At 42.7% G+C, this 27,807-nt stretch overlaps 3 protein-coding genes across 7 annotated transcripts; 2 read left to right on the forward strand and 1 right to left on the reverse strand.

Annotated features, from left to right (window-relative positions):
* Positions 1-430: 430 nt before the first annotated feature.
* brf1b (BRF1 RNA polymerase III transcription initiation factor subunit b) lies at positions 431-27,783 on the reverse strand. The gene is made up of 19 exons (XM_023279811.3): positions 27,549-27,783; positions 26,306-26,515; positions 14,168-14,248; positions 13,870-14,043; positions 13,699-13,730; positions 13,537-13,609; positions 4,378-4,527; positions 4,191-4,284; positions 3,991-4,117; positions 3,576-3,615; positions 3,363-3,458; positions 2,957-3,274; positions 2,780-2,841; positions 2,257-2,338; positions 2,028-2,080; positions 1,643-1,911; positions 1,473-1,524; positions 1,221-1,398; positions 431-1,103 (listed from the first exon to the last, which is right to left on the reverse strand). Exons 2-19 carry the CDS (start codon positions 26,487-26,489, stop codon positions 1,066-1,068), a joined length of 2,103 nt encoding a protein of 700 aa, XP_023135579.2. The 5' UTR covers positions 26,490-26,515; positions 27,549-27,783; the 3' UTR covers positions 431-1,065.
* On the forward strand, positions 5,359-12,680 carry LOC111574963 (BTB/POZ domain-containing protein 6-B-like). The gene is made up of 5 exons (XM_023279814.3): positions 5,359-5,508; positions 6,763-7,057; positions 8,929-9,019; positions 10,286-10,404; positions 11,434-12,680. The coding sequence occupies exons 2-5, from the start codon at positions 6,849-6,851 to the stop codon at positions 12,464-12,466; spliced, it is 1,452 nt and encodes a 483-aa protein (XP_023135582.2). The 5' UTR covers positions 5,359-5,508; positions 6,763-6,848; the 3' UTR covers positions 12,467-12,680.
* On the forward strand, positions 14,757-25,997 carry LOC111574960 (uncharacterized). 5 transcript variants are annotated; one of them, XM_023279804.3, is made up of 20 exons: positions 14,758-14,897; positions 14,988-15,046; positions 15,321-15,404; positions 15,492-15,619; positions 16,315-16,455; positions 16,543-16,620; positions 17,148-17,318; positions 17,750-17,846; positions 17,938-18,161; positions 18,335-18,500; positions 18,679-18,887; positions 19,232-19,349; positions 19,494-19,702; positions 20,140-20,257; positions 20,629-20,798; positions 22,213-22,310; positions 22,390-22,505; positions 22,580-24,154; positions 24,266-24,622; positions 25,927-25,997. In XM_023279804.3, exons 1-20 carry the CDS (start codon positions 14,872-14,874, stop codon positions 25,941-25,943), a joined length of 4,161 nt encoding a protein of 1,386 aa, XP_023135572.2. In that variant the 5' UTR covers positions 14,758-14,871; the 3' UTR covers positions 25,944-25,997. The 5 variants fall into 5 exon arrangements, with proteins under 5 accessions (XP_035808538.2, XP_035808541.2, XP_035808540.2 ...); XM_035952645.2 differs by having other exon boundaries at positions 14,757-14,897; positions 24,266-25,997; XM_035952648.2 differs by having other exon boundaries at positions 14,757-14,897; positions 24,308-25,997.
* Positions 27,784-27,807: the final 24 nt, after the last annotated feature.

Genomic DNA, 27,807 nt, shown 5'->3' on the forward strand with positions numbered 1-27,807 from the left:
CTATAGTGTTTCTGAGGTTTCAGATTGATATGCTTTTTCCCCAGCAGAAATCCTAACTGACATGACCTTTTCATTTTCAAAAAACAGAGACCCAATCTGAACAAACAAAAATGGAGCCTGAATGTCATCAGTCAGTTCCGTCAAATGACAAGCAGCTGCAGTAAACATTAATAAAATAATAATGACGATGATGAAAGAACATTCTTGGTTTCCAAACTTTGAAAACAAATTCATACAAAAAGCTGTCAGTTTTGTCTGTAAAATATGTCAAAGAAAGAAGATGAAACTGAGCTCAAGTCCACTTCAGCCGCAGACCTGTGGCCATGAAATACCATCATACTGACCTCATTAGGCATAGCATTTGGTCTGACTTTGGTCTAAGATGCTGATCCTATTCTTTAGGTTCTGAGGCAACCAGAAGAACAACGTCTTTTAATTTTCAGTTTCTTTATTGTGAAGGAATGTTTTTGTTTGTCTTGACATTGTCTGTTTACACATCTCATATAAGTTCAGTTAAAATACACTAAAATACATCAACAACATGAGAAACAAGTTCACACATACACACACACACACACACACACACACACACACACACACACACACACACACACACACACACACACACACACACACACACACACACACACACACACACACACACACACACACACACACACACACACACACACACACACACACACACACACACACACACAAAGACATTAAACCAATAATTAATAAAAGTTTCTTCTGGTTTCATGTCGATACAAAAATACACAAACATCTAAAAGCTACAACATCTCTTTACAATATGAACAGCAGGAGCTCAGATCAATAAAATGATCAAAGTACAAATAAAAAACACAACAGTTTCAGCAAAAATTAAAAAAAGCATCAAAATCAAATGTGCAGAGATGCCTTTTAATCAGTGATTATTTAACTCATTTCACTGATGACTGGTATTTGTTACTGATTTGTGTGAAATTTATCTGCTTAAGCTGCCTCAGATCTTCAGCCTGGACGGACTTCATTCACTGGAGGTCAAAGGCGAACTGTGTGACGCTAAAAGACTTCTTCCTCCTCTGCGTCACAGCCATAATCTAAATAAAAGTAATCAGGTAATTAATCAATCAGACAGTCAAACAATCAATCAGCAGATTTACTGTAATATTTTGTATCACTGTATATATGATTTCAGAATAAAAGCCTGAACTGACCTCCTACGAGCTGCAGAGCGCTGACACATTCCTCCTCCACCTCCTCTTCCTCGTCCTCCTCTTCCATAGGGAGCGGAGCAGCAGGAGGGTCGGCGCTGGGTTCTTGTTCTGGCTCAGGAGTCGGTTCAGCTGCAGCCTCTGTTGTTGCTTCTGTTTCCACCGTGACAGTGACTTCAGCCTGAAATGCAACAGGTTTAAGATCAGGTGTGACAGATGGCAAAGATGAGGTCAGGCGTAAGTGTGGCTGCTCACCTGAGGAGATGTCTTCTTTTTCTTTGGTGTGGAGGAAATGAGACGGCGGAACCTGAAACAAAAGCAGATAATGAAACATCAGAAAAACATTAAAGACTGCGGCTATGATTGGACATTTTTGAATACAAGTTTTTGACTACAGACTACAAATAATTATTAACAGGGAGTACCTCTTCCGCATGATGCTGGCGTTAGCAGCGAGGTCTCGGTTAGTCTCACTGCTCTTCCTGCGGCGACGGCGGTTGAGTCGTTTCCGTGTGGTGGTAACATCAGGGGGGTCAGAGGTGGACCTGCTTGGACTTCCTGTCCCTCTGTTCAGGTCTCTGAGGACGTCGTAGTTGATCTTACTGGAGATCTTCTTCTTCTCCAACATCTTCTCGATTGCCTCACCTGCTGTCGATGCCATAATCTGTTCCCGCTTCTTATACTTCTTCTTCTTCTGAAAACGCAAAAAGCACAGAGGGACGTCAGGTTGGGGGAGGATCTGGCAGTTCTGTAGTCCATCTTTAACTGAGCCCCTTGACTTCAGGTTGGGAAACCCTGTGCTTCACTCACCTTCTCCTTGTAAGTCCCCTGTTCCTTCTCTTTGTTTATCCTCTCTTCTTTCTCTGTAAACACAAACATGATACTTCAGCCACCTGAATTCAAATCCATCATCACAGTCAACATGGACTCTTATCAACCTAAACCTAAGCGATGGACTGAAATATTGATTGATTAATGATGGTGATGATGATGATGTGGTTGGTGTACTGATGATGATGATGAAAATGAAGACCCTGACCTTTCTGCTCCTTGAGGTATTCTGCGTTCTGCTTCATCCACAGCTCTGTCTTCACCTCAACCTCCTTAGCATTCAGGATGTACTGAAGAACATAGAGCGAGCCAATGAGAGATAAAACGTTATAACTTGTACACAAATCAATTCAATTGATTCAATTCAATTTTATTTATATAGCGCCAATTACAGGTCAAATTGTCTCAAGAGGCTTTACAGAACCCATGTGCCTGAACCCCCAGAGCAAGCCCTTAGGCGACACACAACCTTTCAAAGTCTAATGTTCCTTATAAAGGCTGCCTTGACACAAATGGCAGTTTATTTCTACAGACATAACACTGGTAACGGGGTAGAAAAAAGAAACTCTAAAAATTTCCCAGTTAGATTCACTTGCGTCTTCATTTTCATGTGAAAAACATCACTTCTTCCTGCTTCCTTGTTGACAAAAAATACACCAACATCTGGCTCATGTATGAGCAGGTCAGCTCTCTGTATGACGCCGGCCAAGTGAAATCTGTGTTGAACTCACCTTTTCAATCTCCTGATCATCGATACCATCCAGGTCCAGCTCTCCACCCTCTGACTGGTCACCTGAAAAAACAACACAAACAGACAACAGGTTAGTGTGCTAAAGTGACTCTGCTTAAAAAAACAACAGCACATTTTTCTGACTCCACGACGATGTAACAATGATAATTGTTCTCACCATCTGGTTTCTCGCCTGTCTCTGAATCATCGACTGTCTGGAAGGTCTGCTGGAGACTCAGGCTAGCAGCGCTTGGCAGCTTTCCCAGGATGACGGCCAGAGGGGCAGCCTGACGGTGTGACCCCACCCCCTTGTTTTCTAGCCCCGCCTCCCGCTCACAGTCGTCTGTCTTCTTGCCCAGCCCCTCCTCCTCCTCCTGGATCACCTGACACAGGAAGTCCTGGGTCAGGTGCTGGGTGGCAGCTTGGAGCTCAGCATCTTCGGCCTCTGTTTGCTCAGGTTCTGATGCAGAGGACAAAACCTCATTATCTTCGGGGTCTGAAAAACAAAAATTTAAGAGCTGTGGGATTTTTGTTTCGTGAATTTGTTCAAACAGAGTCAGCTGATGCATGACAAGTGGACTGACTGATTTCTTTGGTGTAGGCAGCGTAGATTCCTCTCAGTTGGGGTCGACTCTTCTCCAGTTCAGTTTCAATCTCGTCTTTGTAGCAGCTGATCTCTCCTGATGGGACCAGAATGAAAAGGTTCAGTACTTTAAAATATCCCAAGAAAACTGTTGGTTTTCTTGCTATTGTCCTGAAAGATTTCTTAAGTTTCTCAGTAATCTCTAGTAACTTACCTTCGACCTCATCCAGCTTCTTGGCCAGCTCCTGTTCAAGCTGCAGATGAGAAGGAGAGGAGGTTACTTAATTGGTTTACTCACTGATGATAATTTACACGTTGCAGCCAATCAAAGACTGACTGATCTATCTGCTGCAGCCAATCAGAGACTCATGACTCTACCTGCTGCAGCCAATCAGAGACTGTTGGATCTACCTGCTGGAGCCAATCAGAGACTGATGGATCGACATGCTGCAGCCAATCAGTCAGAGAGATCTACCTGTGCAGCAAGTATAAATCTACCTGCTGCAGCCAATCAGGAACAGATAGATATACTTGCTGACAGCCAATCAGTACCACGAGGATCTAACTGCTGCAACCAATCAAAGACTGAGGGATCCATCTGCTGCAGGGAATCAAACAGACAAATCTACCTGCTGCATCTTGGCTTTGTGCTGTGAGGCGGTGAAGGAGGGAGGATCACACTCCTGCTCCAGATCTACTCTCATGAACTCATCGATGGTCAGCTGACTGGTAGGTGTGTCCTCAAACTCTGTTAACCTGCAAGGAGGGAGAGAAGATGCTGACAAACTGTGATCTACTGTCATCTACGGGGATCTACTTCACATCTCACCTCTTCCTCAGAGTGGTCTGGCAAACCTTCACCACACTGATCACATCTTTGACTGAACGACGAAACTTGTGCATCCGAGCCGCTACCAGGAGAGCTGAGAAGGAGGAGATTTATTGCTTTCATCATGTAAACAATCCCTTGTGTTTACATGTTTGTTGTTGCCATAGTGACTGTCTCCATTTTGTACCTGCTCCACAGAGGCCAGAGGGTCGGCGTCCTGTGTGCATCCAGTCCCTCTTCATCCTCTGAACGAGGCGAAGAGCCGTCATGGAAACCTCATGAGTCTTCAACCCAAACTCCAACATGTGAGCAAAACGGGGAATGTACAGGCAGGGATCTGAAGAAGAGGAAGAAAGAGGAAGACATGCTTTAATGGTTTTGTGACATATAGAACAAAACTATAAAAGCAGCATGTAATATTCAGTCCATTTTTAAACATAGGGGAATATAAACTGTTCCATCACACAACACCTCTACAACCAAATGGGCATAATGAAACAACTCAGCACTATATTGGCAATGATAATGGGAAGATTGAGACTGGGGTCATAGACCAAAAATCACAAATCAGCAATGAGTGTGTCCACCATTTTCTCCACATAGTGCTACACATATGCGGCGCCTAGACTGTGTCCGTCTACAGCTTCCTCAAACTACGTCTTTGACTACAAATAGTGGGACATTTAAGTTCCTCACTTCAACTCTACTTAACATATCAGCATCAAGCAACAGCCCATTCTTGTATTTCTCATGTCATCTGTGGCATCGTGTTATTTAAATAAAGCTGCATTTTAGGGTGGCCTTTAACAGTCACTGGTCAATGGAGCGTCTGTGTACTGGACATCTGTTCATTGTCATTTAAAGCCAACATAATGAGGGTGTCAATTAACTCAGCAGTTGAGATTTGTCACCAGATGAACATCTCAAAGGCTTTTTCTACACATTTGGCTAAATTGAACCCTTTTCTAACTCTTACAGTAGAAATGAGATATTAAACTTTTCCTCAAACCCAGGAAAGGCTATTTGAATGCCGTGTTTAAATTAATGTCCAGTATAATTTAAATAATTAATTACAGTTATCTGTTGCTGTCTTGTACTTAGAAATCATATGAAATATACAAACATAGATAACACATTGACACAGTTCAGGTGTGCAGTTGTTGCGTTTCCTGCTCTCTGTCGCCATCTTGCGGAGCGTCTCGGTGACGAAGGCGGAAGCAGCAGCGGGATGTAAAATGGCGTCAGGAGACAAACAGCAGCTCGGTCGGACAGATTCTAACATTCACAGCGGAACGGACGGTCGGCGGGAGTCTGACAGGTAAACCACACAACCCACACTCTGTGACACCCTCGAACCGGCACGGTTCGGTGTGCTTAACAAGGCGTTGCACAGACAGTGATGGTGAGGATTATCGGTAAGAGGCAAACAACAACAACAGCATCAACATGGCTGTAATAGTAACGCACCGGCTGGTGACGGTATCCTGAGTTTTTTCCGGGCTTATTATTGATTATTGATAAGTGAGTGCTGCAGCAGTGAGCAGCTCTCACATAGTGTCGGTGTGTGTTTTCAGAACCGGAGCTGCACAGTGAGTCTTTACTGGGCTTCCAGTCCGAACTGATACCAGTGATCTGGGTCTGTTTAGTGTGGAGAGGAACACAAACAGCTGCAGGATTCAGTCTGAATGTGACCTCAGACTGATGGATGTGACATGAGAACACCTGCAGGGCCGGTTTGACCTCCCGAGGAGCCTCAGAGCTCCAAAGTGCAGCTGGGCCCCTGCTGATCTCTGTTGTACATGTCAGGTTCATTAAGTCTTCAGACATGTTAATTAAACCTTTAGTTCACAGCTGCATCTCACACTGTCAGAATGGATTTTTAACCAGGTTGCATAAACAGAACAAAGCTGCAGAAAAGGGGTTGAACAGTTAATCAGTTGCAAATCAAAATCGGCAACAATGCAGTTAGCAAATCGCATAGGTTGGAATTTAGGATACATGATATGTAGCATTTCTGACACAGGGTTTAAAATGTCTTATCAGTAGATTTACAAATGGATGCCATCCTCCTTGTGTTACAGTCACTATTTAGATGTTGTCGTATGTGGTAATGCGCCGTCACATGTTTTAAATCTGTTACACAGTAAATACTGAACTGAAGCAGGACTTTTTTTTTTTTATAAATGTATATTGCAAATCAGATTGCAACAGCTGGCAGAAGAATTCCAATTAGATGTTTCCCCTAAAATCATTCAGTTATATTGCAGACACTCCAGTGAAGATGGACGAAGTATAAATAAATCAGAATCTGCGTTTGCTTCTAATGTCTGAAGCTAAAAAATTTAGCTTCCAAGGCAATAAATATTGTTTATATTAATGCCTGCTGAAACACAACAGATGTATAAGTGTGTTTATGTATTTATTAGTTTAAACCGAGTTTGTACGTTATTTTTAGTTTGTCTTTTGGTTTGTGTATTTGTTTTTTTGTTCAGACTGCAGTTCCATCCAGACAGCAGGACCAGCTGCTGCTCTCTGATAATCTGGATTATAATTCTCTGATTCTCTCTATCAGTAAGCTGCCATGCTGTGAGGTGGTGACTCTGCCCACTCTGTGAGGAAGAGGAGCAGCAGGAAGAGGAGGAGGAGGAGGAGGAGGAGATGGCGGCTGAACTTTTCTCCACCAGCCTCCCTCACAGTGAGGAGGTGGAGGTGCTGGACGTGAAGAAGAGCTTCATCCAGCTGAGCAAACCGGAACCAACAAATGAACACGGTGACGAGCGGGACGCCGTTCAGCCGTTCAACAGCAAAGACAACAACGCAGAGGACAGAGACAGCTGGCAGGCAGCGCACCCCACCCTCAGAGAGAGGTAAATAACAACCACAACAGTAACGCAACATCTGTCCCCACTCTTACGCCTCGTTTCTACATAGTTTTGCTTCATGTTCGTAAATCTGCATATATGCAGTCTGCGGCCCTTTATATTCAATGTGAGGAAATGCATATCATTACTAACGGATGGCGATCAGTTTCTACCATCCAGTTTTTTGGAATATGTTCATGTCAAACCAGCTAAATGAGTTTCTTTTCAAATTACACATTTACATGATTTGACTGTCAAAGTAAAACAACTGAATAGCCTCTTAGCTGATTAATTTTTCAAACTTCCTGGTGCACACTGTTCGGTCTCTGTAATCTACTGCAAAAGTTACAATTTTTCAACATAATTGATGTAGATTCTGAGCTGGAATAAAATGGAAGGAGGAGTTTTGTAGGCACACTGAAGTTTACAGAAACTCTCTTAGGAATGAATAGAGTTCTGGTAGATTCGTATACGAGCAAAGAACTATGTGGAAATAAGGCGTCAAAGAGGCAAATAACAAAAACAATAATAATACCTCTGTCCCAACTCTCAGAAAGAGAACAACTGTTCCTACCATCAGAGACAGGTAAATAACAACAACTGTCTGCACCTTCAAAGAGATGTAAATAAGAATAACATAATTGTCCTGATGTTAGAGAGAGGTAATTAACAACAACACACCACGGTCACTGAAAGGTAAATACAATAACAACTAGAAAAGCACTCAGAGAGCACAGTACTCCGCCAAGGCTGCTCAGCTGACATATCATTTCCGACGGATGAAATTTTTAATAAAAATTGACTTTGCGCTGAGCACAGGCATGTGTTATGCATGTGAATGTTGTGTATGGGTACTGAATTGCGTGTATACTCTTATAGTGGTCTGTTGATCAGTTTATCACTTTTGGCAAGCCTTTGTTTTGCTAGTGTTAAAATAACCGTTCCCTCCATGCTTTTATTTTGAAGGCGTATTTTTAATGTTACGGGCTTTTATTTTGTCACCATTCCAGCGGCACAGGAAGTGTTTATCTAAGAAACGGTTTCTTGACATGACGAAGACGCTGCCGAAAAGTCCGAAAACTCATGTAAGGATGAAAGAAAATGGTTCCACGCTGTTGCTGTCTAGCAAAGGATGTGTCTAAACTTAGAAGCAGCTGGAATGGAGACAAGCTCTTACGGTGTTTCCTGAAGAAAGGAGTGAAGGACAGAAAGGTGAATTTGTGGTCAAAATAAGGCTGACGGCTGAATGTAAATAAAGGCTTTGTGAAACGTCAGGACCTTTACCATTGTCTGGCTGGGGTTTGCTACATCACGTGACCTAAACATGTAGCGGGTGGCAGGAATTGATGGGACTCAGAAACACCCCAAAATTTAATTATTTGTTCCTTGTATGATTTCCAACTGATAAATTTCAGTCAGTTTGTAGTGTGATCGCAATCATGTGATCGTCAGCAGGTAACTGACACAGTGTTCACGTCATGGTTACAGCGACGCATGCCAGCAGCTATATCTGGCAATGGGAAATCCTTAACAAAGCCGTGAATCCAGACTATAAGCCGCATCACTGTGAAAATTTAGTGAGGTGGTCCTTGTGTCATTTCTGACCTTCCCTGAAAATTTCATCCAAATCTGTTAGTCCATTTTTGAGTAATGTTTCACACAGACGGACGGACAGACAGACTCACAAACGTATGTCGATCATCACATAACTCCGCCGTTCCTTGGCGGAGTAACAACACAATTACATCCCTCTCTGTCAGTAAAGTGGGGACAGACAAGTCAAATTTGTTTATTTTTTAGTTTGTTTATTTTGAAACTGATAAATAAAACTGACTGAAGGCTTTGTTTTTTGATGACGTCGTGCTATATATTTGCAGGAACGCTCTAATGTTCAACAACGAACAGATGGCTGATGTCCACTTTGTCGTCGGTCCTCCAGGAGAGACTCAGACAGTTCCTGCTCATAAGGTACACAACCTCGTCCACACTTAGGGTCAGTCCACCCACTGTCTAATTTTGAAAAATGTAATTAAGTGTGCAAGACTACATGTGCGAGGAAGGGTGCCCGAGGCCAAAGAAGGTGGAAAGCGACACAGAATCTGACATTAGCACGGTGGAGGACCTTGGTGGTCCTGAACTGTTGGCTGTGGCCCCAGCTATCCCTGAAGCTGGAGCTCTTGTGAGACCTAGCCACCCTGAATTCAGTGGGTGTCAGCACTTTATGTCTGTTTGCGTCTGTCCTACTATATGTGCTCACATATGGTGCATTTTAATACAGCCAAATTCCCAATTAAACTGTTCTCATTTAGACAACGAAAGACAAGGAAATGAGCAAAAAATAGTGACTGAATGAGCCGTTTCCAAGCTGCCACTATGCACCGCTAAAATACTGATTTTATAACCACAACGTCATCTAAAAAACTTCTCATCAGCATGAGTTAAAGACAACAGCCGTGCTGTGAATTTGCCGATGTTTACATGCAGAGTTGTTGCTCAGACAGAGAAAGGTAAAAGCCACAGAATGTCCTGGTCCCTCACATCCATTGACGTCTATGCCGGCTGCTGTGCTGTTGACTGTGTCATTCTGCTACTCATTTAACAGAGCAGATTTGCTGCTTTCACAGACTCCCACTCAAGGATGGAGGCTGGAGGAGCCAGGCCACCCACGTCAGATTTGACATTAACATTCTTTTTTAGATGAATTTCATCATGTAGAGAAGTTCCAACTGTCAGCATTGGGTTTGAAAGGTTGGGGATGATTTCTAACGGCAGATGGTGTGCTGACCCATTTTCAACCCATTAGATGCAGTTTTTTAGTAACAATTTTAGCTTACAGATAAAACAAAGAACAAAGTGTGCAGTACCTCTTTTAGTTCATTGGACCCTGCAATATTGTAAAAGTGTAGGCCAAATACTTTTAATTGGACCACTACATTTCATATTTTTTGTGATTCCTTTTTCTAACTGTATTGGGCCGAAGTTGGAACCTATTTGAACCCTAAACAAATGTTGCCGTTCATGTTCTTTTTGGAGATGTGTGTTTTTTTTTTGTCAAAGTGGAATTTTCCATGTGCAGCTTTAGTCCCCTCAGTTGCCACTGATTCTGAGATTCACCTTCATCCTTTTTAATTCTAAGTAGTCCTGTACAGACTCCCTTTTCTGCCCTTTATAGTTTCCTCCTGTTGTGTCCTCTGGTAAAGATTATTTGTGATTTGATTCCTGTCTGTGTTGCAGTACGTCTTGGCGGTGGGCAGCTCGGTGTTTGGAGCCATGTTTTATGGAGATTTGGCAGAGGGACAGTCTGAGATCATCATCCCAGACGTAGAACCAGCTGCTTTCCTCATCCTGTTAAAGTGAGTCTAGTCTGAGTCCAGACTAAACACCAAGTTGAGACCATGTTCCACACTTTGTGTTTTAGGTCACTCTGGACTTCAAACACAAGTCCACAAGCGCTATTGGGAGTGACTAACGTTGTAGCATGCTAGTGAGTAATCACCAAGCTTCAGGCATCATCTACTTCATTGACAGCTAGCCTTCACTATGTCCCTTCTTATTGTGTCCAAATCTTTCACACTACAGGAAATCCAGGCCAGTTTATCTTCTTGGTCTGAACAGAAGTTTGATCCAGACTGTTTTGGTTATGTGAGGGGTTTACAGATCCAGTGTGAAACCTCCTGAACTGTAGATGTAGTGGGACCATCCCGATAATATCAAACATGTCTGATATTTACAAGTTAAAATCTGCATTTTATATTCATCATGCTATGTTTACCAAGCAACGATAGGCGTTTTAGCACTTGAGACCAATGGTAGATACAGATAGTAAAACTGTGAAAATCTCACTTCCAGTTCTTGCTGATGAACAGACAAACCATCCTGACCTGATTTCAACCTGATTTCATAATGTGTTGGGATTTTAAAACATCATATGTTAACTGAATGTGTCGTGCTAAAGGGCACAGTGGAATTGGGACTGACCCACCAACTTTATGTTCTGTTCCACTTGGAACGACAGTTGTTCTTCTAGTAATCCTCAACTATATGTCAAAGTCCTTGAGTCACAGTTTACTACAAAAAAAAAAACTGAACCTCTTTAATCTACGTAAATTAAGTTTCAGGGAAAAATTAAAAACAAATGACTAAACATGACCCAGACTCCACCCCAGAGTACTGGTGCCACATGATAATAACCAATCCTGATGTTCCTGCTAACATTTCCATTGTGTTTACAATTTTAAGAGATAATTCCCTGATTGGACTCCAGGCTGTTATTAGAAAAGACCCAATGACAGTCCACTTTAAATTCACACTGCATGTTGTCCTGTGTCTCGGATGTCTCAGGCTCTTGACACATCCTGATCCTGCTGTGTGCTCTGTCTCAGGTACATGTACAGTGATGAGATAGAGCTGGAGGCTGACACTGTGCTCGCCACGCTCTACGCTGCTAAGAAGTACATCGTCCCTGCCCTGGCAAAGGCTTGCGTCACCTTCCTGGAGACAAGCTTGGAGGCAAAGAATGCCTGTGTCCTGCTGTCTCAGAGCCGGTTATTTGAGGAGCCCGAACTGACGCAGCGCTGCTGGGAGGTGATTGATGCTCAGGCTGAGCTTGCTCTGCGGTCTGAGGGCTTTTGTGAGATTGACCTGCCCACGCTGGAGATCATCCTACAGAGAGAGACACTGAACATTCGCGAGATTGTAGTGTTTCAGGCGGTGCTGAGCTGGGCAGCGGCTGAGTGTGGGCGGCAGGGCCTGACGGTGACCCCCAGGAACCAGCGGACAGTGCTGGGTAAGGCTCTATACCTGGTCCGAATCCCCTCCATGACGCTGCAGGAGTTTGCAGACGGGGTGGCGCAGTCAGACGTGCTCACGCTGAAAGAGACCCACAATGTCTTCCTATGGTTCACCGCCACCAACAAACCCAGACTGGAGTTCCCTGTGGTGAAGCGGACTGGTTTGGTGCCGCAGAGGTGCCACCGTTTCCAGTCTTCTGCCTACCGCAGCAACCAGTGGCGCTACAGGGGCCGCTGTGACAGCATCCAGTTTGCAGTGGACCGGAGGATCTTCATAGCTGGGCTCGGTCTGTACGGGTCCAGTGGCGGGAAGGCTGAGTACAGCGTGAAAATCGAACTGAAGAGGCAGGGAACCGTTCTGGCCCAGAACCTCACTAAGTTCCTGTCAGACGGATCAAGCAGCACCTTCCCCGTGTGGTTTGAACACCCGGTTCAGGTGGAACAGGACACCTTCTACACAGTCAGCACGGTCCTGGACGGAAATGAGCTGAGTTACTTTGGCCAGGAGGGGATGACCGAGGTGCAGTGTGGCAAAGTGACCTTTCAGTTCCAGTGTTCATCAGACAGTACCAATGGCACCGGTGTGCAGGGGGGGCAGATTCCAGAACTGGTCTTCTATTGCTAAACAAGAACCTGATGGATTGAAGGACTCAAGGCCTTTAATAAATCAATAAACACAGAGGGGCAGTCAGGGACTGAGCTTGGATTCTGACAGACAGACTGTCACAGTGACATGGAAGGTGATTGGACTGTTGCAGTAGAACTGGAAGCTGATTGGCTGCCTGGTTTGTTAAAAGAAATGATTAGTGAACATTAAAGTTTGTCTGACTAAAACTAAAGTGTGCTGTTGTGTCTTTGATGTGATGAGGCCTATTAATGAGATGTTTAATAAATTATTTTGTAATTACATGGAGCTTCCACTAGAGAGTCACTAAAAACCACATTTAACTGCTTCAGCCTTTAATCTGCCTTCGAAGACTAAGTGCTTCATGGGAAATGTAGTTCCATAACTTAACCACAGTGCAGCTCCTGAAGGAGGATTTACATTTGACTCTTCACATATTGAGTGTGGCAGTGTTGTTTACAGTGTGAAGAGTAGCTTTGGAGTGTTTTATCCGACTCATCGGTGAGCTGGTGCGCTGGAACTGCTCTGCAACAGCGTGGTGGGTGAGGAATGAAGTTGGGAATTCATAGATCTGCACATACTAAAGGAAGCAACAACATAGTTACATCTACGTAAGCCATTTTAAGGCACGAGGATTTAATGCTGATTTAATTTAGATGTTCTCTTGTTCATTAAATATATAACTTGGATTAATGGAGAATAATTTTAAGAGGTTTAATCAATGACCAGAGAGTGACGGAGTGGTCTGAAACTGATGGGGATTTTAAGGTTGTTTTAAAGAAGGTTTTAGGTGCTGCTAATCTGTGGGTGATTAGTGGCCACATCATGCTACTGTTTGTTCTCTCAAATCTTCATCTAGTAGTCAATCAAGTCATTCATTATGACAAGGATGAGGTTGTTTTTTCAACTCAATTCTGACAGCAAAACTGATGTAATTACAAATCAGCAGAGATTTGAGGGTTAAACAACCAGTTTGGTTTTCTGCAGAGGTTTCACACAAGGTTTACACCTGTTGTAGCGATACCTTGAAGTTTTACAGTTCAACTGAAATTATTGGACAAAGGTCTCACCAATTGCGGGAGCGTTGATGCAGAGCTCACGAGCCAACAGCAGGAAGGTCTTTCCCAGAATGTAAACGTTCACCTGCACACATAAAACGACAGTCAGTAAATGTACTAAAAGTGTACTGTGAGTCTGCTGAGGTGGTCATGCAGGTCTGAGGTCAGTCATACCTGCAGCAGGTCACTCAGATCCAGCAACATGTCTGAGGCACAGTTCAGGAAAACCAGCAGAAGCTCTGGAGGTTAAATGTCACACTGAGGTTCAGACTGACCAACTGAAACCTGTCTGCAGTACACATTAGATCACACATGCTCAGTACGTCATCGTGGCTGCTAGGATACGTGGCGTCCCCTCTGTACGACACACCAGGTAGAGACATGCAGCGATGACGTGCTCCGTCTTGCGTCCTCGGGTCAAATGTTTACTGACGACCAACTTGAAGAAGTTGAAGGCCGTGTCCAGACAGTGCTGATTGAGCTGCAGCTGACTGCCCAGCTGCTGGATCTGACGCTTACCTGCAGACACACAGGGTTCATTACACCAGATGCTCCCCTGGGGACGCATCACCACCCAGACACTACGATTTATAATTCGAACCAGGACTTTCAGATCTAATGAATGTTTTAGTGCAGGACTCACCGCTCTGCAGCGTCTGAGCTCGGGACTCTTTACCAACACTGGTGTGGAAACCAGAACCGAGTAGAGGAGCTTTAACTGGACCTTGAGACAAAAAACAGACAGTGTCAGAGTGATGGACAGTCAGAGAGAAATAAAAATAGGTGGTCAGAGAGAGACGGCGTCAGACAGATGTTTGTTGACACTAAAAAAACAGATAAAGTTTACATAAACTGGATTCTCAGGCTCACAAATGGACAAAAGGGTGAAACATTGAGTGTTGTTTGAATCAGCTAATCAATCATTTTACTGTTTGACAATCCAAACTTTCAGATCGTGACATTCGGTGTCACTCGCTGTCTGTACAAGTGGGATGTCAGGATTCTTAAAATAAAGTCTGTACAGATGTTTCACCTTTCACAGAACATCAACGAAAGCTGCTGTCTCTATATTTAACTATTAATCCTTTCAGTGTATTAATGCGGATTTCCAGTCAAGGCACGGTTCATCTCAAAAAAAGCCTCTTAAAACATTCACTTATAGCTACTTCCTGCAGCGTTCGGCTCAGTTTGAACCTCCAGTTGTAATTACATTCAATCAGCCTCACCTGAACTGTCTCCTCTGTTTCCATGACAATCAGGTGATTAGCTCACCTGGCACCTGGGGAAGTCTTTCCTCCACAGAGACTGAGACATTGTTCAAACTGTTTCTGTTTCTGCAGCTACAACATGAAAACTGCTTTGTTCATCGTTGGGTGAGTTCAATAAAACATCTCACTTGTGCAGGTACAACAAACATCACATTTGATCAGTTAAATCTGAATTTCATTGCTTTGTTTTCCCAGACTCATCTTTTTCTGCTGTGAGTCCACAGAAAGAACAACAGCTGAAGGCCAACTAGATGGTAAACTGGTTTTACTGGTTTATTTATGTTACTGTTGGATATACAGGATGTTTACTGGCATGTTTACAGATGGTTTACTTGGTGTTTATTTTCAATGCTGATAAGGAAGTTTTGTTTTTACCAAGGAAATCTGTTGCTGTGGTTCTTTTCTTGACAACCACAGAAAGTGATTGTGACTCTTTCCTGCTGACCTTTGACCTGCCAATGAAGCTTCATGTCTTGTTGATGACACTGGTTCCTGCTAGTAGATACCATTTCAGGTGTTTTGTCTCAGCAGGTTTTGTCCAGTCTGAGTGTCGAGATCGTTACCTGTGGATCCACGTGGCCTCAGGACAGACGCCTCGTTTCGAGGCCGTCGGTCAGTTCATCTTCACTGAATACAAACAGAAATTGTTTTGACAGTCCGACATCTCACCATCTGTCTGTGTGTAACGTTCTGCTGCAGATGGAACTGAAGTCCACTCTATTGGTGAGCAGCTTGCGTCGCGATGTGGTTACACCATCAGCATCTTCAAGATGGACAGCTACACCACCTTCAGAGCTTCATACTATTCCTGCTTCACCCAGAACCAGGTAGCTCTCCTTAATGATAGCAGAAGTTCAGGGGTCTATTTAATCATGCAGGTTTAACCAACTCTAGGACTGGTGTTATACTTTGTACGTTCTGACCATCTCTCCAAGGACGGTAGTGCGCATGCCAAGCGTTCATGCAAGATATACATAGACATGACCTACTGCACATGTAATGAAAAGGACTCGTGCAAGCAGACTCTGGCAGATTAAAAATGTAATATAGTAAGAACTACATGTCCACGGTGTCCATAGCCTCCATTTAAATCCAGTGGAACTAAAATTATGAATGTGTGCCAATGTGCACCCTGATGTTATCTTGGAAACAGGATTGGAGGAAGGAGTTATCTGACAGCAAGTGAGGTTCACAGAGTTGGTTACTATGGTAATTGTATCAGAGTTTGAATTACCTCTCTCTAGACCAGATTACCCAGCGTTTGACTTATCTCAGGGTTTGCAAACAGAGGTTTCAAACCTCTAAACCTGCTGTCTGAAAGTGGGCCCAGCTGTGATAGAAATAGAATAGAAGAAATAGAAAGCCTTTATTGTCATTATACAAAGTACAATAAAATTTAAAGAGCCGCTCCCTAAGTGCACCACCAATATATGCTATAAAACATTCTAAAACTCTGTAAAACTCTATAAAACACTATAAAAACACAGTTGTATTAGATGAGTTTGGTGTTTGTTTTTTCCAGAATGACGAGGTGTTCACCTTCAGGTTTAATGTGTTGGTGAGTGATCGTGGTGGCAGGTGGACCAGCCAGTCTGTTTCTGCAGTCTGTCCTGGTCTCACCTGGACTCACAGAGAGATCATCTGTGAGGAGGACTACATGGAGGTCAGAGCAAATTCTACCATTGAGAGCTTGACTAAATGGACTAAAATCTATGATTTTGTTTAAGATCTGACATTGTGGTGTTGACAGGTGAATGTGAACAGAGAGTCTTCATGTGGAGGTCACCAGGGGGACGGTGGAAAGGTTTGGCAGGAGGCTTTCGCTCAGGTAAATCAAACCGACACACAGGTGAATCACAATGGTACATTTAGTTGTCTTCTGTTCCTCAGTAGTTCATCCTCCATCCTAACTCGTTCATGATCCAGAATGAAAGAATCTGCTTGCAAATTGTTTGATCATTTGAGTGATTACCGAACACCAAGGCTGGTACATTCATGCATACATCAGCTAAAAATACAAAAACCTTAGCAGTTTTAGATGTTTGATGTGTTGTCAATGTTTTATTCTGTAGTGTCTCCATGGCTGTAAGTCAGATGTACATCAATTGTTCACCTCCAGCTCTTTCACAATACAGCTGCAGATAAACTCTAATAAATCAGCTCCTATCACTGATTCTTCTCCCTTTGCATTTTAGAGTTTAAGACTGTATTGAGCCACAGTACAGGCTGAGATCTCTTGTTTCATATGTCCTGTTACTGTATTGATTTGGACTGTGCAGCTTGCTGATTATCTCACGCTAACGCTGCAGCATACTTTACGACCTTGATACTGAGGCTTGATGGTTTGTCCTTCAGGCTCAGAAGACGGCGAGCTTGACTTGGCAGCTGATGTTCAGGCGGAGTGATGGGCAGGTTTCCTCCATGTCTGTCACTGAGGCCCAAAGGTGGGGTTACAGCCTGACCACCACCGCCCAGAGGGTGGTGCTTCGATCTCCATACAAACAGCCGCATGCTGAGGTCACGATGGTGGGTAACCATGAATAGAAGAGTACAGTCAATTAGTGATCTGTGTAATAAATGCTTCCTGGCAGGAATGCTCTGTGCTACCCTGTTCATTGTCTATGGAAGAATTTAAATGTCCACAATCAACAGTATGTCCGGTTCTGCGATGGACTGCAAACCCAACTTTAAATTTCAGCGCACACACTGGCACCCCGCGCAGATTTTCTGGTAGCATTCAGAAAGTTGAAAGAAGGTTAATTATTTGGACAGTCCCTTGCAATCACAGAATTTCATGAACTCATCTGTGATGTCTGTGAATAAGGTGACATTGTGTCATTTGGATTTAGCCTCTGTTGAGCTTTTTGAAAGATTGCTGTTTGGACACATGCTGACAGTCGGCAAGTGCATGAGACTTGCTTGCAAAATAAAACAACAGAAATTGTGTGTGTCATTAGGTGGCTGGCGTCTCTGTCAAGGTTGTCCAGGTTTCTCTGTTCTTTAAGCAGAAGCTGGTCATGGTGATGATTGACATGTCCATGGCCTGTACAGTCAGTAAGTTCTCCCCACAAACACACCAGAACAGAAGGCTGGTTTCTGTATGAAGGGCAAACTGAGCCCATGATGCATCTGCTCATTCACCCAGATACAGGCTCTTTTGATGGGGACCGGCTCCTCTGGGACATCCCCCGGGTCCTGACTCCACTCGTCGGGGAGGGAGCAAGATTTGAGAGTCGAAGCTTCAGTCTGGGGGTGGAGAGTGTGCTGCTGGATGAACCCACCATGACCTCCAGAGGATTCAATATGGTCCAACGAGGAGGAATGATCCAGATCAGCGTTCCGTTTGGAGCTGAAGGTGGCTACAGGAAGGTATTATCACTCCCATCCAAATTTCAGACAGGGACAAGATATTGACTCTCAAAATCCTTTTGTTGTGAGCATATGCTGACTGAGGTGATATCCTGCTACAGAACCAGATGAAATCATGTCAGAAATTTGACCAGCAGCAGATGGTAGATTGATTGGTTTGTTTTTGTCTCCAGAGTTTGGTGGTGAACAACATGTACAAGGAGGCGTATACGATCTTCCTGCTGTACGAACACGTCTTCTCTCTGCTGTATGAAGACGGCAGCAACATCGACACCAGGCACAGAATGCTCCGAGTACTCGACACACCACTGGTTTGCCGTCCTCCCTTCAGCCTCAATCGTAAGGTTCTCAGTTTTTAAGACTAGTAAAGACCTCAGTCCGCTCTAAGCATCACACTAAGCCATGCCTGTAGTGTTTCCATCTATCGTGAAGGTCTGCACTGGAAGGCAAAACCCATAGCCATGTCCATATTTCTACATGAAAATATTTTCTCATTACTTTTTTTTTCTTCCCACAGAGACAGTCGGTGGTGGCAAGGAGTTCAACGTCTACCTGGGTAACATTCCCACTGATGTCATCTTAGAGGACGTCTGGATCAATGGGAAGCGGCTGCCAATGTCAGAGACATCACAACAAGGCTTCAATATCAGTCCTGTTGTTCACACAAATGGCAGTCGAAGTTATGAGCTCCGATTGCCCTTTGAGGATGAAAATGTGCACTGGATGGTAAGTAGATCCTGTTTCACCTCCGATGGCCATTTCAGCAGTGTTCACGGCTTTTGCCTTTTTTTTGCGTTCAACTTTGGTGCCAACTGGTGACCGTCAAAGTGTCAAAAAGGAGATTTAGTGATATCTCCTGAGCAAAGATATCACAGATTTACTTGCTGTCTCAAAAGCAAGGGTAAAACTTGTATGGCGTTATTGGAGAATCAATAATGGCAATAATATGTGACATGAATAATGACGGTAAAAGTTGCAAATGCCACAGCGATCTCATCAAAAACTTCCAGAGAAAGTTTGAGAATGAAAATGTGATTTTAAGCTTGTTTTGTTGCTGTTTTCTCCAACAGTATTTAGGTGGAGGTGTAGTGGAATACTCCATCGATATAAACTTCACTTTAACCATCCTGCCTCAGAGAAATTCCTACTACTACCACACCTTCATTACAGCACGAGTGTTCAACAGATGTAAGTGCATAATCTTATTCTCCACTGCAAACTACAGCTGAAGACCTCTTACTGATCTACAGTGATGTAACTCATTTATTCTTAAACTAAAACCTGTAAAACCATCAGTACAGCTTCTTTAAAATGTTGCCTTTCTTCTTGAAGTCCCTCCAGAAATCACTGCTCAGTGTTCAGATGAAGGAATCTTCTTCAGCGTGGCCAAACCTCCTCACAGTCATATTATCTGGGAGGTTGGCATCGACCATGAACCTCTGACGCAACAACTGGTGGCCCAAAGAGGATATCGCCTCTACAACGACAGCCACAGAAGCACCCTGGAAGTCCCTGTGTTCTCTGTTGGGTACACATATGAAGTAAGAGTCCATGACACATGATTGTCCTCCACAGTTAGGCTGAGATCATAATTTGACTTCTAAAATCCCTCTCTGAACTTGTTGTAGTTTACCCAAAACCTTAGTTTTCTTCCAGGTTCATGGTTCAGGGGCAAGATGGTGGTAGATTTTTAGGCAATGTAAGAATCTGCAAAAATAAAAACCTTTGTCCATCTCTGACTTTTAGTTGATGCCACAGATTCTTGTCCATAAGTTTAATTCATGGATTGGCAGACTATTTGATCCCAACTTAATCATCATCAAAAAAAATCCAGGGTCCAGAATTTTGCTGTGTAACAACGATCCTTTCTCATTTAGACACATTTGGTGTTATGTGGATTTATGAGAATCTTAAAATGAAAATGTAGGCTAGTCACAACCCTACAGCGCTTCTGATTTATTTATTTTTTTCTCCACAGGAAATAAACTTGTCAAACTTTTATGCAACATTTAAGCTTCTTCTGAGAGACTCCAAATCTCTGGAGGTCCAGACATCCACCTCCAAACGCTGCCTCTTCCGAACTGAGGACATGATAGGTAACCTGCATCTTTACAGGTTAAGGGCAGACTTGAGCAACCTGATGTCCAAGTAAAGTTTGTTCAGTCCTCACAAACATGAGTAGAGGAACTCAACTCAAAGACAACAGAGGTCAAGTCCAAAACCAAGTATAGCTGTGTACAGGTTTAAACCTATTTAGGACAAAGCTAAAATTGAGCATAAAAGAGTCAATAATCTGGGCTTGGAGTGGGTTGGATGATATTAGAGTGTGTAAACAAAAAAAATGTTAAAAATTAGCAACACATTTTCCACAGTCCTCATTACTCCAGTCCATGAGTCAGGACTGGAGTGGATTATTGACCAATTACTTGTCAGGCACAGTACTAATGCCTAAATTCTATGATGTCAGTTTGCTCTGCAGATGGGACCATGACGGTGGTGACAACCCCATCCTCCACCTGGCCCACAGTTCAGCCTGAGAAAACCACTCTGCTGGACCCCACCTGTAAGCCTAAAGAGACTGACAGAGCCAGAGCCTTGTTTGAGTTCAAGCTGGACTCCTGTGGGACCAGAGCCATGGTACAACTCTCATCTTAGCCTATTGGGTAAAAGACTGGAGCATTGACCAGCTGATTAATCGCCAACAGATTCTACTGACCAATTACTTGTTAACATTTTTTAAGGCAAAAATGCAAAAAAAAAAAATAATTCACTCCCAGTCAAAAGTTTGGACACACCTTCTCATTTAATGTTTTTTCTTTATTTTCATGACTATTTACATCGTAGATTCTCACTGAAGCTATCAAAACTATGAAAGAACATATATGAAATTATGTAGTAAACAAAAAAGTGTGAAATAAGTCAAAACATGTCTTATACTTTTAGATTCTTGAAAATAAATTAGTGCTATGCACACTCTTCACATTCTCTGGATGAGCTCCATGAGGTAGTCACTTGAAATGGTTTTCCAACAGTCTTGAAGGAGTTCCCAGAGATGCTGAGCACTTGTTGGCCCTTGTGCCTTCACTCTGTGGTCCATCTCATCCCAGACCATCTGGATTGGGTTTAGGTCAGGTGACTGTGGAGGCGAGGTTGCGCTTGATGGTGTTTGCGACCGCACTTGGAGATACGTTCAAAGTTTTTGCAATTTTCTGGACCGATTGACTGATTCAGTTCTTAAAGTAATGATGGACTGTCATTTCTCTTTGCTTAGCTGATTGGTTCTTGCCATAATATGGATTCTAGCAGTTGTCAAATAGGGCTGTCAACTGTGTTCCAACCTGACTTCTGCACAACACAAATAATGGTCCCAATCCCATTAAGAAGGCAAGAAATTCCACAAACTAACCTTGACAAAGCACACCTGTGAAGTGAAAACCATTTCAGGTGACCACCTCATGAAGCTCATCCAGAGAAAGCCAAGAGTGAGCAAAGCAGTAATCAAAGCAAAGGGTGGCTGTTTTGAAGAATCTAAAATATAAAACATGTTTTGACTTATTTCACACGTTTTTTGTTTACTACATAATTCCATATGTGTTCATTGATAGTTTTGACGCCTTCAGTGAGAATCTACAATTTAAACAGTCATTAAAGTAAAGAAAAAACATTAAATGAGAAGGTGTGTCCAAACTTTTGTGTGTGCGCGCTGATATATTTTCATGGTACCAACTTTTCAAACAAATTCATACGCTTAACATTTGTTGGTTTTCTGATTTTCCTGTGACGGTAAATTGAGCACTTTTAGGTTTAGGATTCTTGGTCACACAGACAAATATTAACACTTTGACTTTGAGAAACTGTCACAGCCATTTTTCAGTTTTCTGGCATGTACAATACGCCACAGATTAATCAGAAATTATGTGTGGCTCACCTAAAGGATGTTTAAATATGACAGTTATATATCAAAATTAGCAGAGGATACAAATATGAATAAACTTGAGTCAGAGTTCAGATACTGTACAGGTTTAGTAAAATTTGTAACTAACTTTAACAGGTCAGTGAGTGGTACATGGTTTATGAGAACGAAATCCTCCATGATAGATTGCTGATGACAGATGGCCCAAACTTCATCTCCAGGGAAACTCAGTTCAAGTGAGTAATCAAAGAACCATCCATGTCAGAATACACTCTCTTTAACATAATGATGACAAAATATCTCACTTTCAAACAGGGTCACAGTGAGGTGCTTCTATCCACTCGGTGCAGTCAACAGACTGTCTGTGGACAGGATCTTCAAATCAGCGATTCCTGGACTTGGTTCAGTCAAAGTCTTTGAGAGCCACACAGGTCAGAGTTCTTAATGATGTGGGTATAGTTTGGTGTTAGTCACAAATGTTTAAAATGGTTTTATATTTTGACAGATCCAACAAACAAATTCACTACTAAACACTGTCCAGATCAGAGTTCAGCGAGGGCCACAAACACCCCAACAAACCATGTTAACCCAGCCCCAGCTGCAGAAGAAGTTCTGCCTCATCCCGGCATCATGCCTCCACCAAAACCTGGGCCCAGTCACTTCATCACAGTGCCAGGAGGACACAAGAAGCAGCTCCCCTTATTAAACTTTCCAAACCCAAATCTTTCTCCTGAAACTCAAAACCACCAAGTCTTTCAACAGGTTTCATCTCCTCTTCGTCATCTCATGCTCTGGACAGAGGACCGAAATGTATTCTCATCTCCAACAGATTCCCACTTCCACAGTTCTCTTCCCAGATATGATCTGTTACCAGACAGCAGAGCCCAGCTGTCACATCTCAACACACCAAGCGTGGACTTTACAAAAGTAAAAGCAGAAACTTCAAGACACAGTGAAGGATATCTAGGCTTGGACTTGGATTCACTTGGCATGCATAATGAGGCTCCAGTTGTTCAACAGTTGGGAAGCTCCAGTCAGACTCCTACACCTCAAGGTTTAAACAGTTTAAGGGACAACTTCTGGCACTCTGCCCTGACATGGGGCCTGCCTACTCCTGGCCTAAATGGAATTGTCAAGCAAAGTCCAGAGAGTCCGGTGCAGAGTTTTACAGTCCAATCTTCTCTTAGCATGCCAGACCTGAGTCAGCAACACGAGACCCACCCAACTATGAGCAATTACAAATCCTTAGGTGGTAGGATGGAAATGGCCAACATGAGAGGAAGGCCTTTGAATCTGCCTCAAAGTCAGGATGAGCATCAAATGCATCAGTTTCAGCCAGCCCTTCAAACACCGGGCCGCATAAGCTATAAGCTGCATCTGCCCAGCAAAGACAAGAATTACGATCCCGCTCATACTAAACACACCACATCCAAAAATCATGTCCCTGATTCATCTGGAGAGCCACAGTTGTTTGTCAGTGGTGAACTGACGTCCACTGCAACCAGCCAAGTTGACCAAAACCTGGAGAAAATTGGGTCTATTGAAAGGAGGAATGTTCAGCCTGCAGTGCAGAACATAAGAGTAAAACCTTTAAGTAAAATTGTGTCTTCTGGTCCTCATCTCAATCAGAAACCTGTTGCCCAAAAGACAAACTCGCAAAGCTCTAGTCCATCCAGCTACACCACCAGTACCAAAGCTGTCAACAATGGTGGGAACCCTTGGACATCCCAACAGCTTCTGGGTTCAAACACAAGAGAGGAACATGTTCTTAAGCGAACAGGTTTTTTATTGCCAACACAGAATCAAAACCATCGTGACAGTGTCCAGGACAAATGGGATTGGTCTGATCTACCCTCAAATCACCAAGAACACGAGCAAAAACTGGTCTCCACATCCTCAAAACAGCAGGGACACAAGAAGAATCTGGTCCTTTCTCCCCGCTGCCAGCAGGGACGTGAGCAAAAACTGGTCCATCCAAGCCAGAACCAGCAGGGATATGATCATGTCCAATCAGCCACTGAGACACAAAATAGAGGACAGGAATCTGCTTCATTTTGGAGAAATATCTTTCCAACAGCAGGTAGGAGCAGGAATCAGCACCAATTATCGATCAAAATTTTTACTGATTTTATTTTATTTTTTCAGCTGTTTGATTTTTTTTTTTTTTTTTTTCACCCACCCTGACCATCAGGGGCGTCTCACATCAGAGTCAGACCTCCTTCTGGTCTTTCAGGAAGACTCCAGACTTATGACCTGTCCAGCCTGCAGAATTCCCAGATCCCAGACTCTGTGTCCACAGGAGGAACCAGCAGGATCTCCTTCCACAGCTTCACACCACAGACCATCAGAGAATATCAAACAACTGAACCCAGCACACTGAATGTAGGGGGCCTGAAGCCATCTGGAGGAGAAGCTAGGTTCACTGGTCCCCACACTGGTCCTAATGGTTCTAAGGATTTGGATTCCACCCTGAAGATCCAGAGCAGGTTTGGCTGTAGTGGTGTGTCCAGTCAGAATGGGGGCAGCATTCATCGAGGCATCTTCAGAGGTACCAACACAACCAGCACTCACACCAGATCCCCATACACCACAGTGTAAAAACTCCAGACAAGAACCACATTACAGAGTTCACGTTACCTTTCTTCCCTCTGCTCACCCCAGCTGTTGAACTGGGAAAGGCACAGACCAGCTTCAGACTTAGCCAGGGTTTTGCAAGATTAAAAACTGACAGTGCAAATGGGTTTTTATAGCTTGTGTCATTTTTTTTTTTTTTTTAACTTTGTAAAATTCTGAGATAATGTGAAACAAGCCTTTTATCTCTGTCAGATGTTACAATGACAATATTAAAAACTATAAAGCTGGATGTTATAAAGTCGTACCACTGACAGTAAACAATGCAGATGTGATTGAGATTCATGAAAATGGCTCTTTTCTTAAAATTACTTTTACCTGATTAGTGTTGACTGAATGTCTAAACTCTGAAAAATGCAAACATATTTCCTTTAAAGCTGTTTTTAATTGGACTACCAATCATTGTTTTCAAATATTTAATTTAAACATTAAATAAGAACTGAAATAGAGCCTAAAACAGGAGAAGTGACAATTTAAATCTGAAACCATGTGATTAAAGACGTCTGTCAGCTTGCCCTTTTTGATACTCGGATTCAAAAACAAAATTTAAAAATCAAATAAAATGGTATTTGTTATAAAGACCACAGATTTACCAAGCGTAAATGATCATAGACAGGATCAAGTCTATGCTAGTTCACTAAGGTAAATCTGACAATAAAGGCTACTTCGTTTGACTGATGCGAACGTCTGAATGAAACTAGCAAATATAAACTGTTATTACATCACAGCTGGCCAAAGCTTAGATGTAATCAGAACCTTAATACGTAGTGGGAAATGGAGGAAGAAATTAAAAATAGCTTGATCTTCCATCAAAACATTAATCTGTCATGATGTTGATAATCAAGTGTTTTCATCAATGTTAAAAATGTGCTGTTTTTAATTTCTGAAATAAGATTTTTATCAAATGATAGCAATAAATGCTTGCGTTTTGGACAGGTAAATCAGTTTTTAGGCCTTCTAATCTGAATTAACTGAACTGATTCAAAAACTGTGAAACCCTACTTACACAGTGAACAGCTAAAGTCAGAACGAAGATTTTAAAATATACAGAAGAGCTGAACAAACCTCTTTTGTGCTAATTAATTGTTATAAAAACTGGAGTTATTTCCTCTGTCATGTTTCTTTATGATCAGTTTATATCACTAATGTGCTGGTGAGCTTTAGGCGTTCTGCACCACTTCTATAAAACAGCTGTGCTGATGTTTGTCTCTGTCCTTTCAGGTAAACAGGTCAGCTGACGAAGGACAAACACTATCTGCAGACCCTGATTCAATAAAGTTTCTTTACATTCAGTTGTCTGATGCTCTGTTACTACTCGGCGTGACCCTAGAAATGCAATTCATCATTAGTTTCATTTTATTACTGTGTCATCATAAGCAGAGAAGTTTGTCAAGTTATGAGCCTGTAAATGGAGCTTCGTTTGTATCTTGTTTTGAAAGCTAAACATCTTGATTTAACCCGCTCCATTTAAACCACTGGTGGTAGTTTGCGTTGTAAGTTGTACTCCATTCCGAAATACAAATATTTAGTGTTTCAATGGCGGATAATACTGTAACACATACACACACCCCTGAGAGAGTTGTGGAAGCATTTGTCTCACCATCAGCAGAGACGAACTGCCCCACAGCAGATGAAACGCCTCCACTTCCCTCCACAAACTGGACCTCTGAGACGATGATGTTGTCTTCCAGAACCGAACCGCAGCCAGTACACACTGCGCTGCCTCGAGCCTGGTCCACATCAATGTCAGACCCTCCACAAGTCCTGCACACCCGGGAGCTCATGGTGGAGGGTCAGAGGTCAGCACCACCTGAGAAGAAGGTGGAGGTGAGGTCATCAAGGTTAAACATCCACAACTGATTTTTCATATTTGACTTATCAGAACAGCTTAAAACAATAACCTTTAATTAAATTCTATCTATTCTTAACATTCTTATGAACCAGGTTGAATAAGTATTTGTTCCAACACCCAGCATCTCTACAAAAGAATGGACAAGAAATGGCTAAGTTTGCACTATATTGGAAATGATAAACGAATGAATCTGTCCACTGTTTACATCACATAGTGCCACACATCTGTGACAATTTGTCACAGAGGTTTTGATTCTGCTTGTGGGCTGTCAGGACTGTCCCTGATTGCCTGGTGAAGTTGAAAGATGTTTTGGAGAGCAGGATCACATTTTCGGCACGTCTATGCAGAGCAGTCTGAAATAATTTCTTAGACAACAAATGGTAGGGTTGTGGACTTTAAAGTGCCTGGCCATAGCCCTACCTGACATGCCAAAAGTGACATGAGATTGTAGACTTTTTTGTCTAAGTCAGAAAAAAAGGCAATTTTTGTTAAATGCAATTTCAGGGCTCGTGAATCTGACATTCATAAATAATCTCTGTGGTCAAAAGGAGGAAACAGGGACACAAAGAAACATTACAATAAATATATGTTGATTTTCAGTCATCTAGATCATGATAATCCCAAGAGCCTTAGTAGAAGACAACTTGACTTCTCTTTTTGGTTTTTGAAGACATTGAAAAGTCCAGACTTTCTTTATTGGTTCGTGAATGTCTTCACCAACAAAAATAGGAGGTTCAGCTGATATCACCTGAATTGACTGAATCCTGAATTTTCGAAAATCACAAGAGAGAAACTAATATCATACAACAAACGTGCACAGTCTTACAATTCACCACCACTATAGAGCGACGTACCAATCGGGACTCGAACACGGAACTGTACGGTTGCAGGGAAACCTACTTAACCGTTCAGCCAACACACAACTCTCACAAGGAGTGTCAACTAGTCCTACTTACTGGTCTAATAATCTCAGGTGAACCGAAAAACTCACCAACAGCAGAAACCAATCACTGGAACCAGTCGGTAGAAACAATAGAGTCCAGGTCGACGGTTGAAAACAGTTTTAAACCCTTTAAGTCTCCAGCTTTAATTTTGTGGTAGAATTCATTTATTCCTGCGCCAGATAACTAAACACAATAACAGTTCAATCTGTCTACAGTTATATATCAGTTATTGATCACTGGACGGTATTCTAATCAATGTTTTGGGTGGTTTGTTTTCCTCCAGTGGCGCACTGAAGTGACGTCACT

The sequence above is a fragment of the Amphiprion ocellaris genome, chromosome 12 (genome assembly GCF_022539595.1).
Source record: "Amphiprion ocellaris isolate individual 3 ecotype Okinawa chromosome 12, ASM2253959v1, whole genome shotgun sequence".
NCBI lineage: Eukaryota > Metazoa > Chordata > Actinopteri > Pomacentridae > Amphiprion > Amphiprion ocellaris.

Coding starts and splice junctions, on each gene's coding strand:
- LOC111574963 (XM_023279814.3), top strand. CDS start 6,849: ATGGCGGCTGAACTTTTCTCCACCAGCCTCCCTCACAGTGAGGAGGTG. Junction 7,058..8,928: donor CACCCCACCCTCAGAGAGAG/GTAAATAACAAC, acceptor ATATATTTGCAG/GAACGCTCTAATGTTCAACA. Junction 10,405..11,433: donor GCTTTCCTCATCCTGTTAAA/GTGAGTCTAGTC, acceptor GCTCTGTCTCAG/GTACATGTACAGTGATGAGA.
- LOC111574960 (XM_035952645.2), top strand. CDS start 14,872: ATGAAAACTGCTTTGTTCATCGTTGG. Junction 14,898..14,987: donor ACTGCTTTGTTCATCGTTGG/GTGAGTTCAATA, acceptor TTGTTTTCCCAG/ACTCATCTTTTTCTGCTGTG. Junction 18,888..19,231: donor ATGAAAATGTGCACTGGATG/GTAAGTAGATCC, acceptor TTTCTCCAACAG/TATTTAGGTGGAGGTGTAGT.
- brf1b (XM_023279811.3), bottom strand. CDS start 26,489: ATGAGCTCCCGGGTGTGCAGGACTTGTGGAGGGTCTGACATTGATGTG. Junction 3,616..3,990: donor ACAAAGCCAAGATGCAGCAG/GTAGATTTGTCT, acceptor TCTCATCTGCAG/CTTGAACAGGAGCTGGCCAA. Junction 1,912..2,027: donor AGGGGACTTACAAGGAGAAG/GTGAGTGAAGCA, acceptor TTGCGTTTTCAG/AAGAAGAAGAAGTATAAGAA.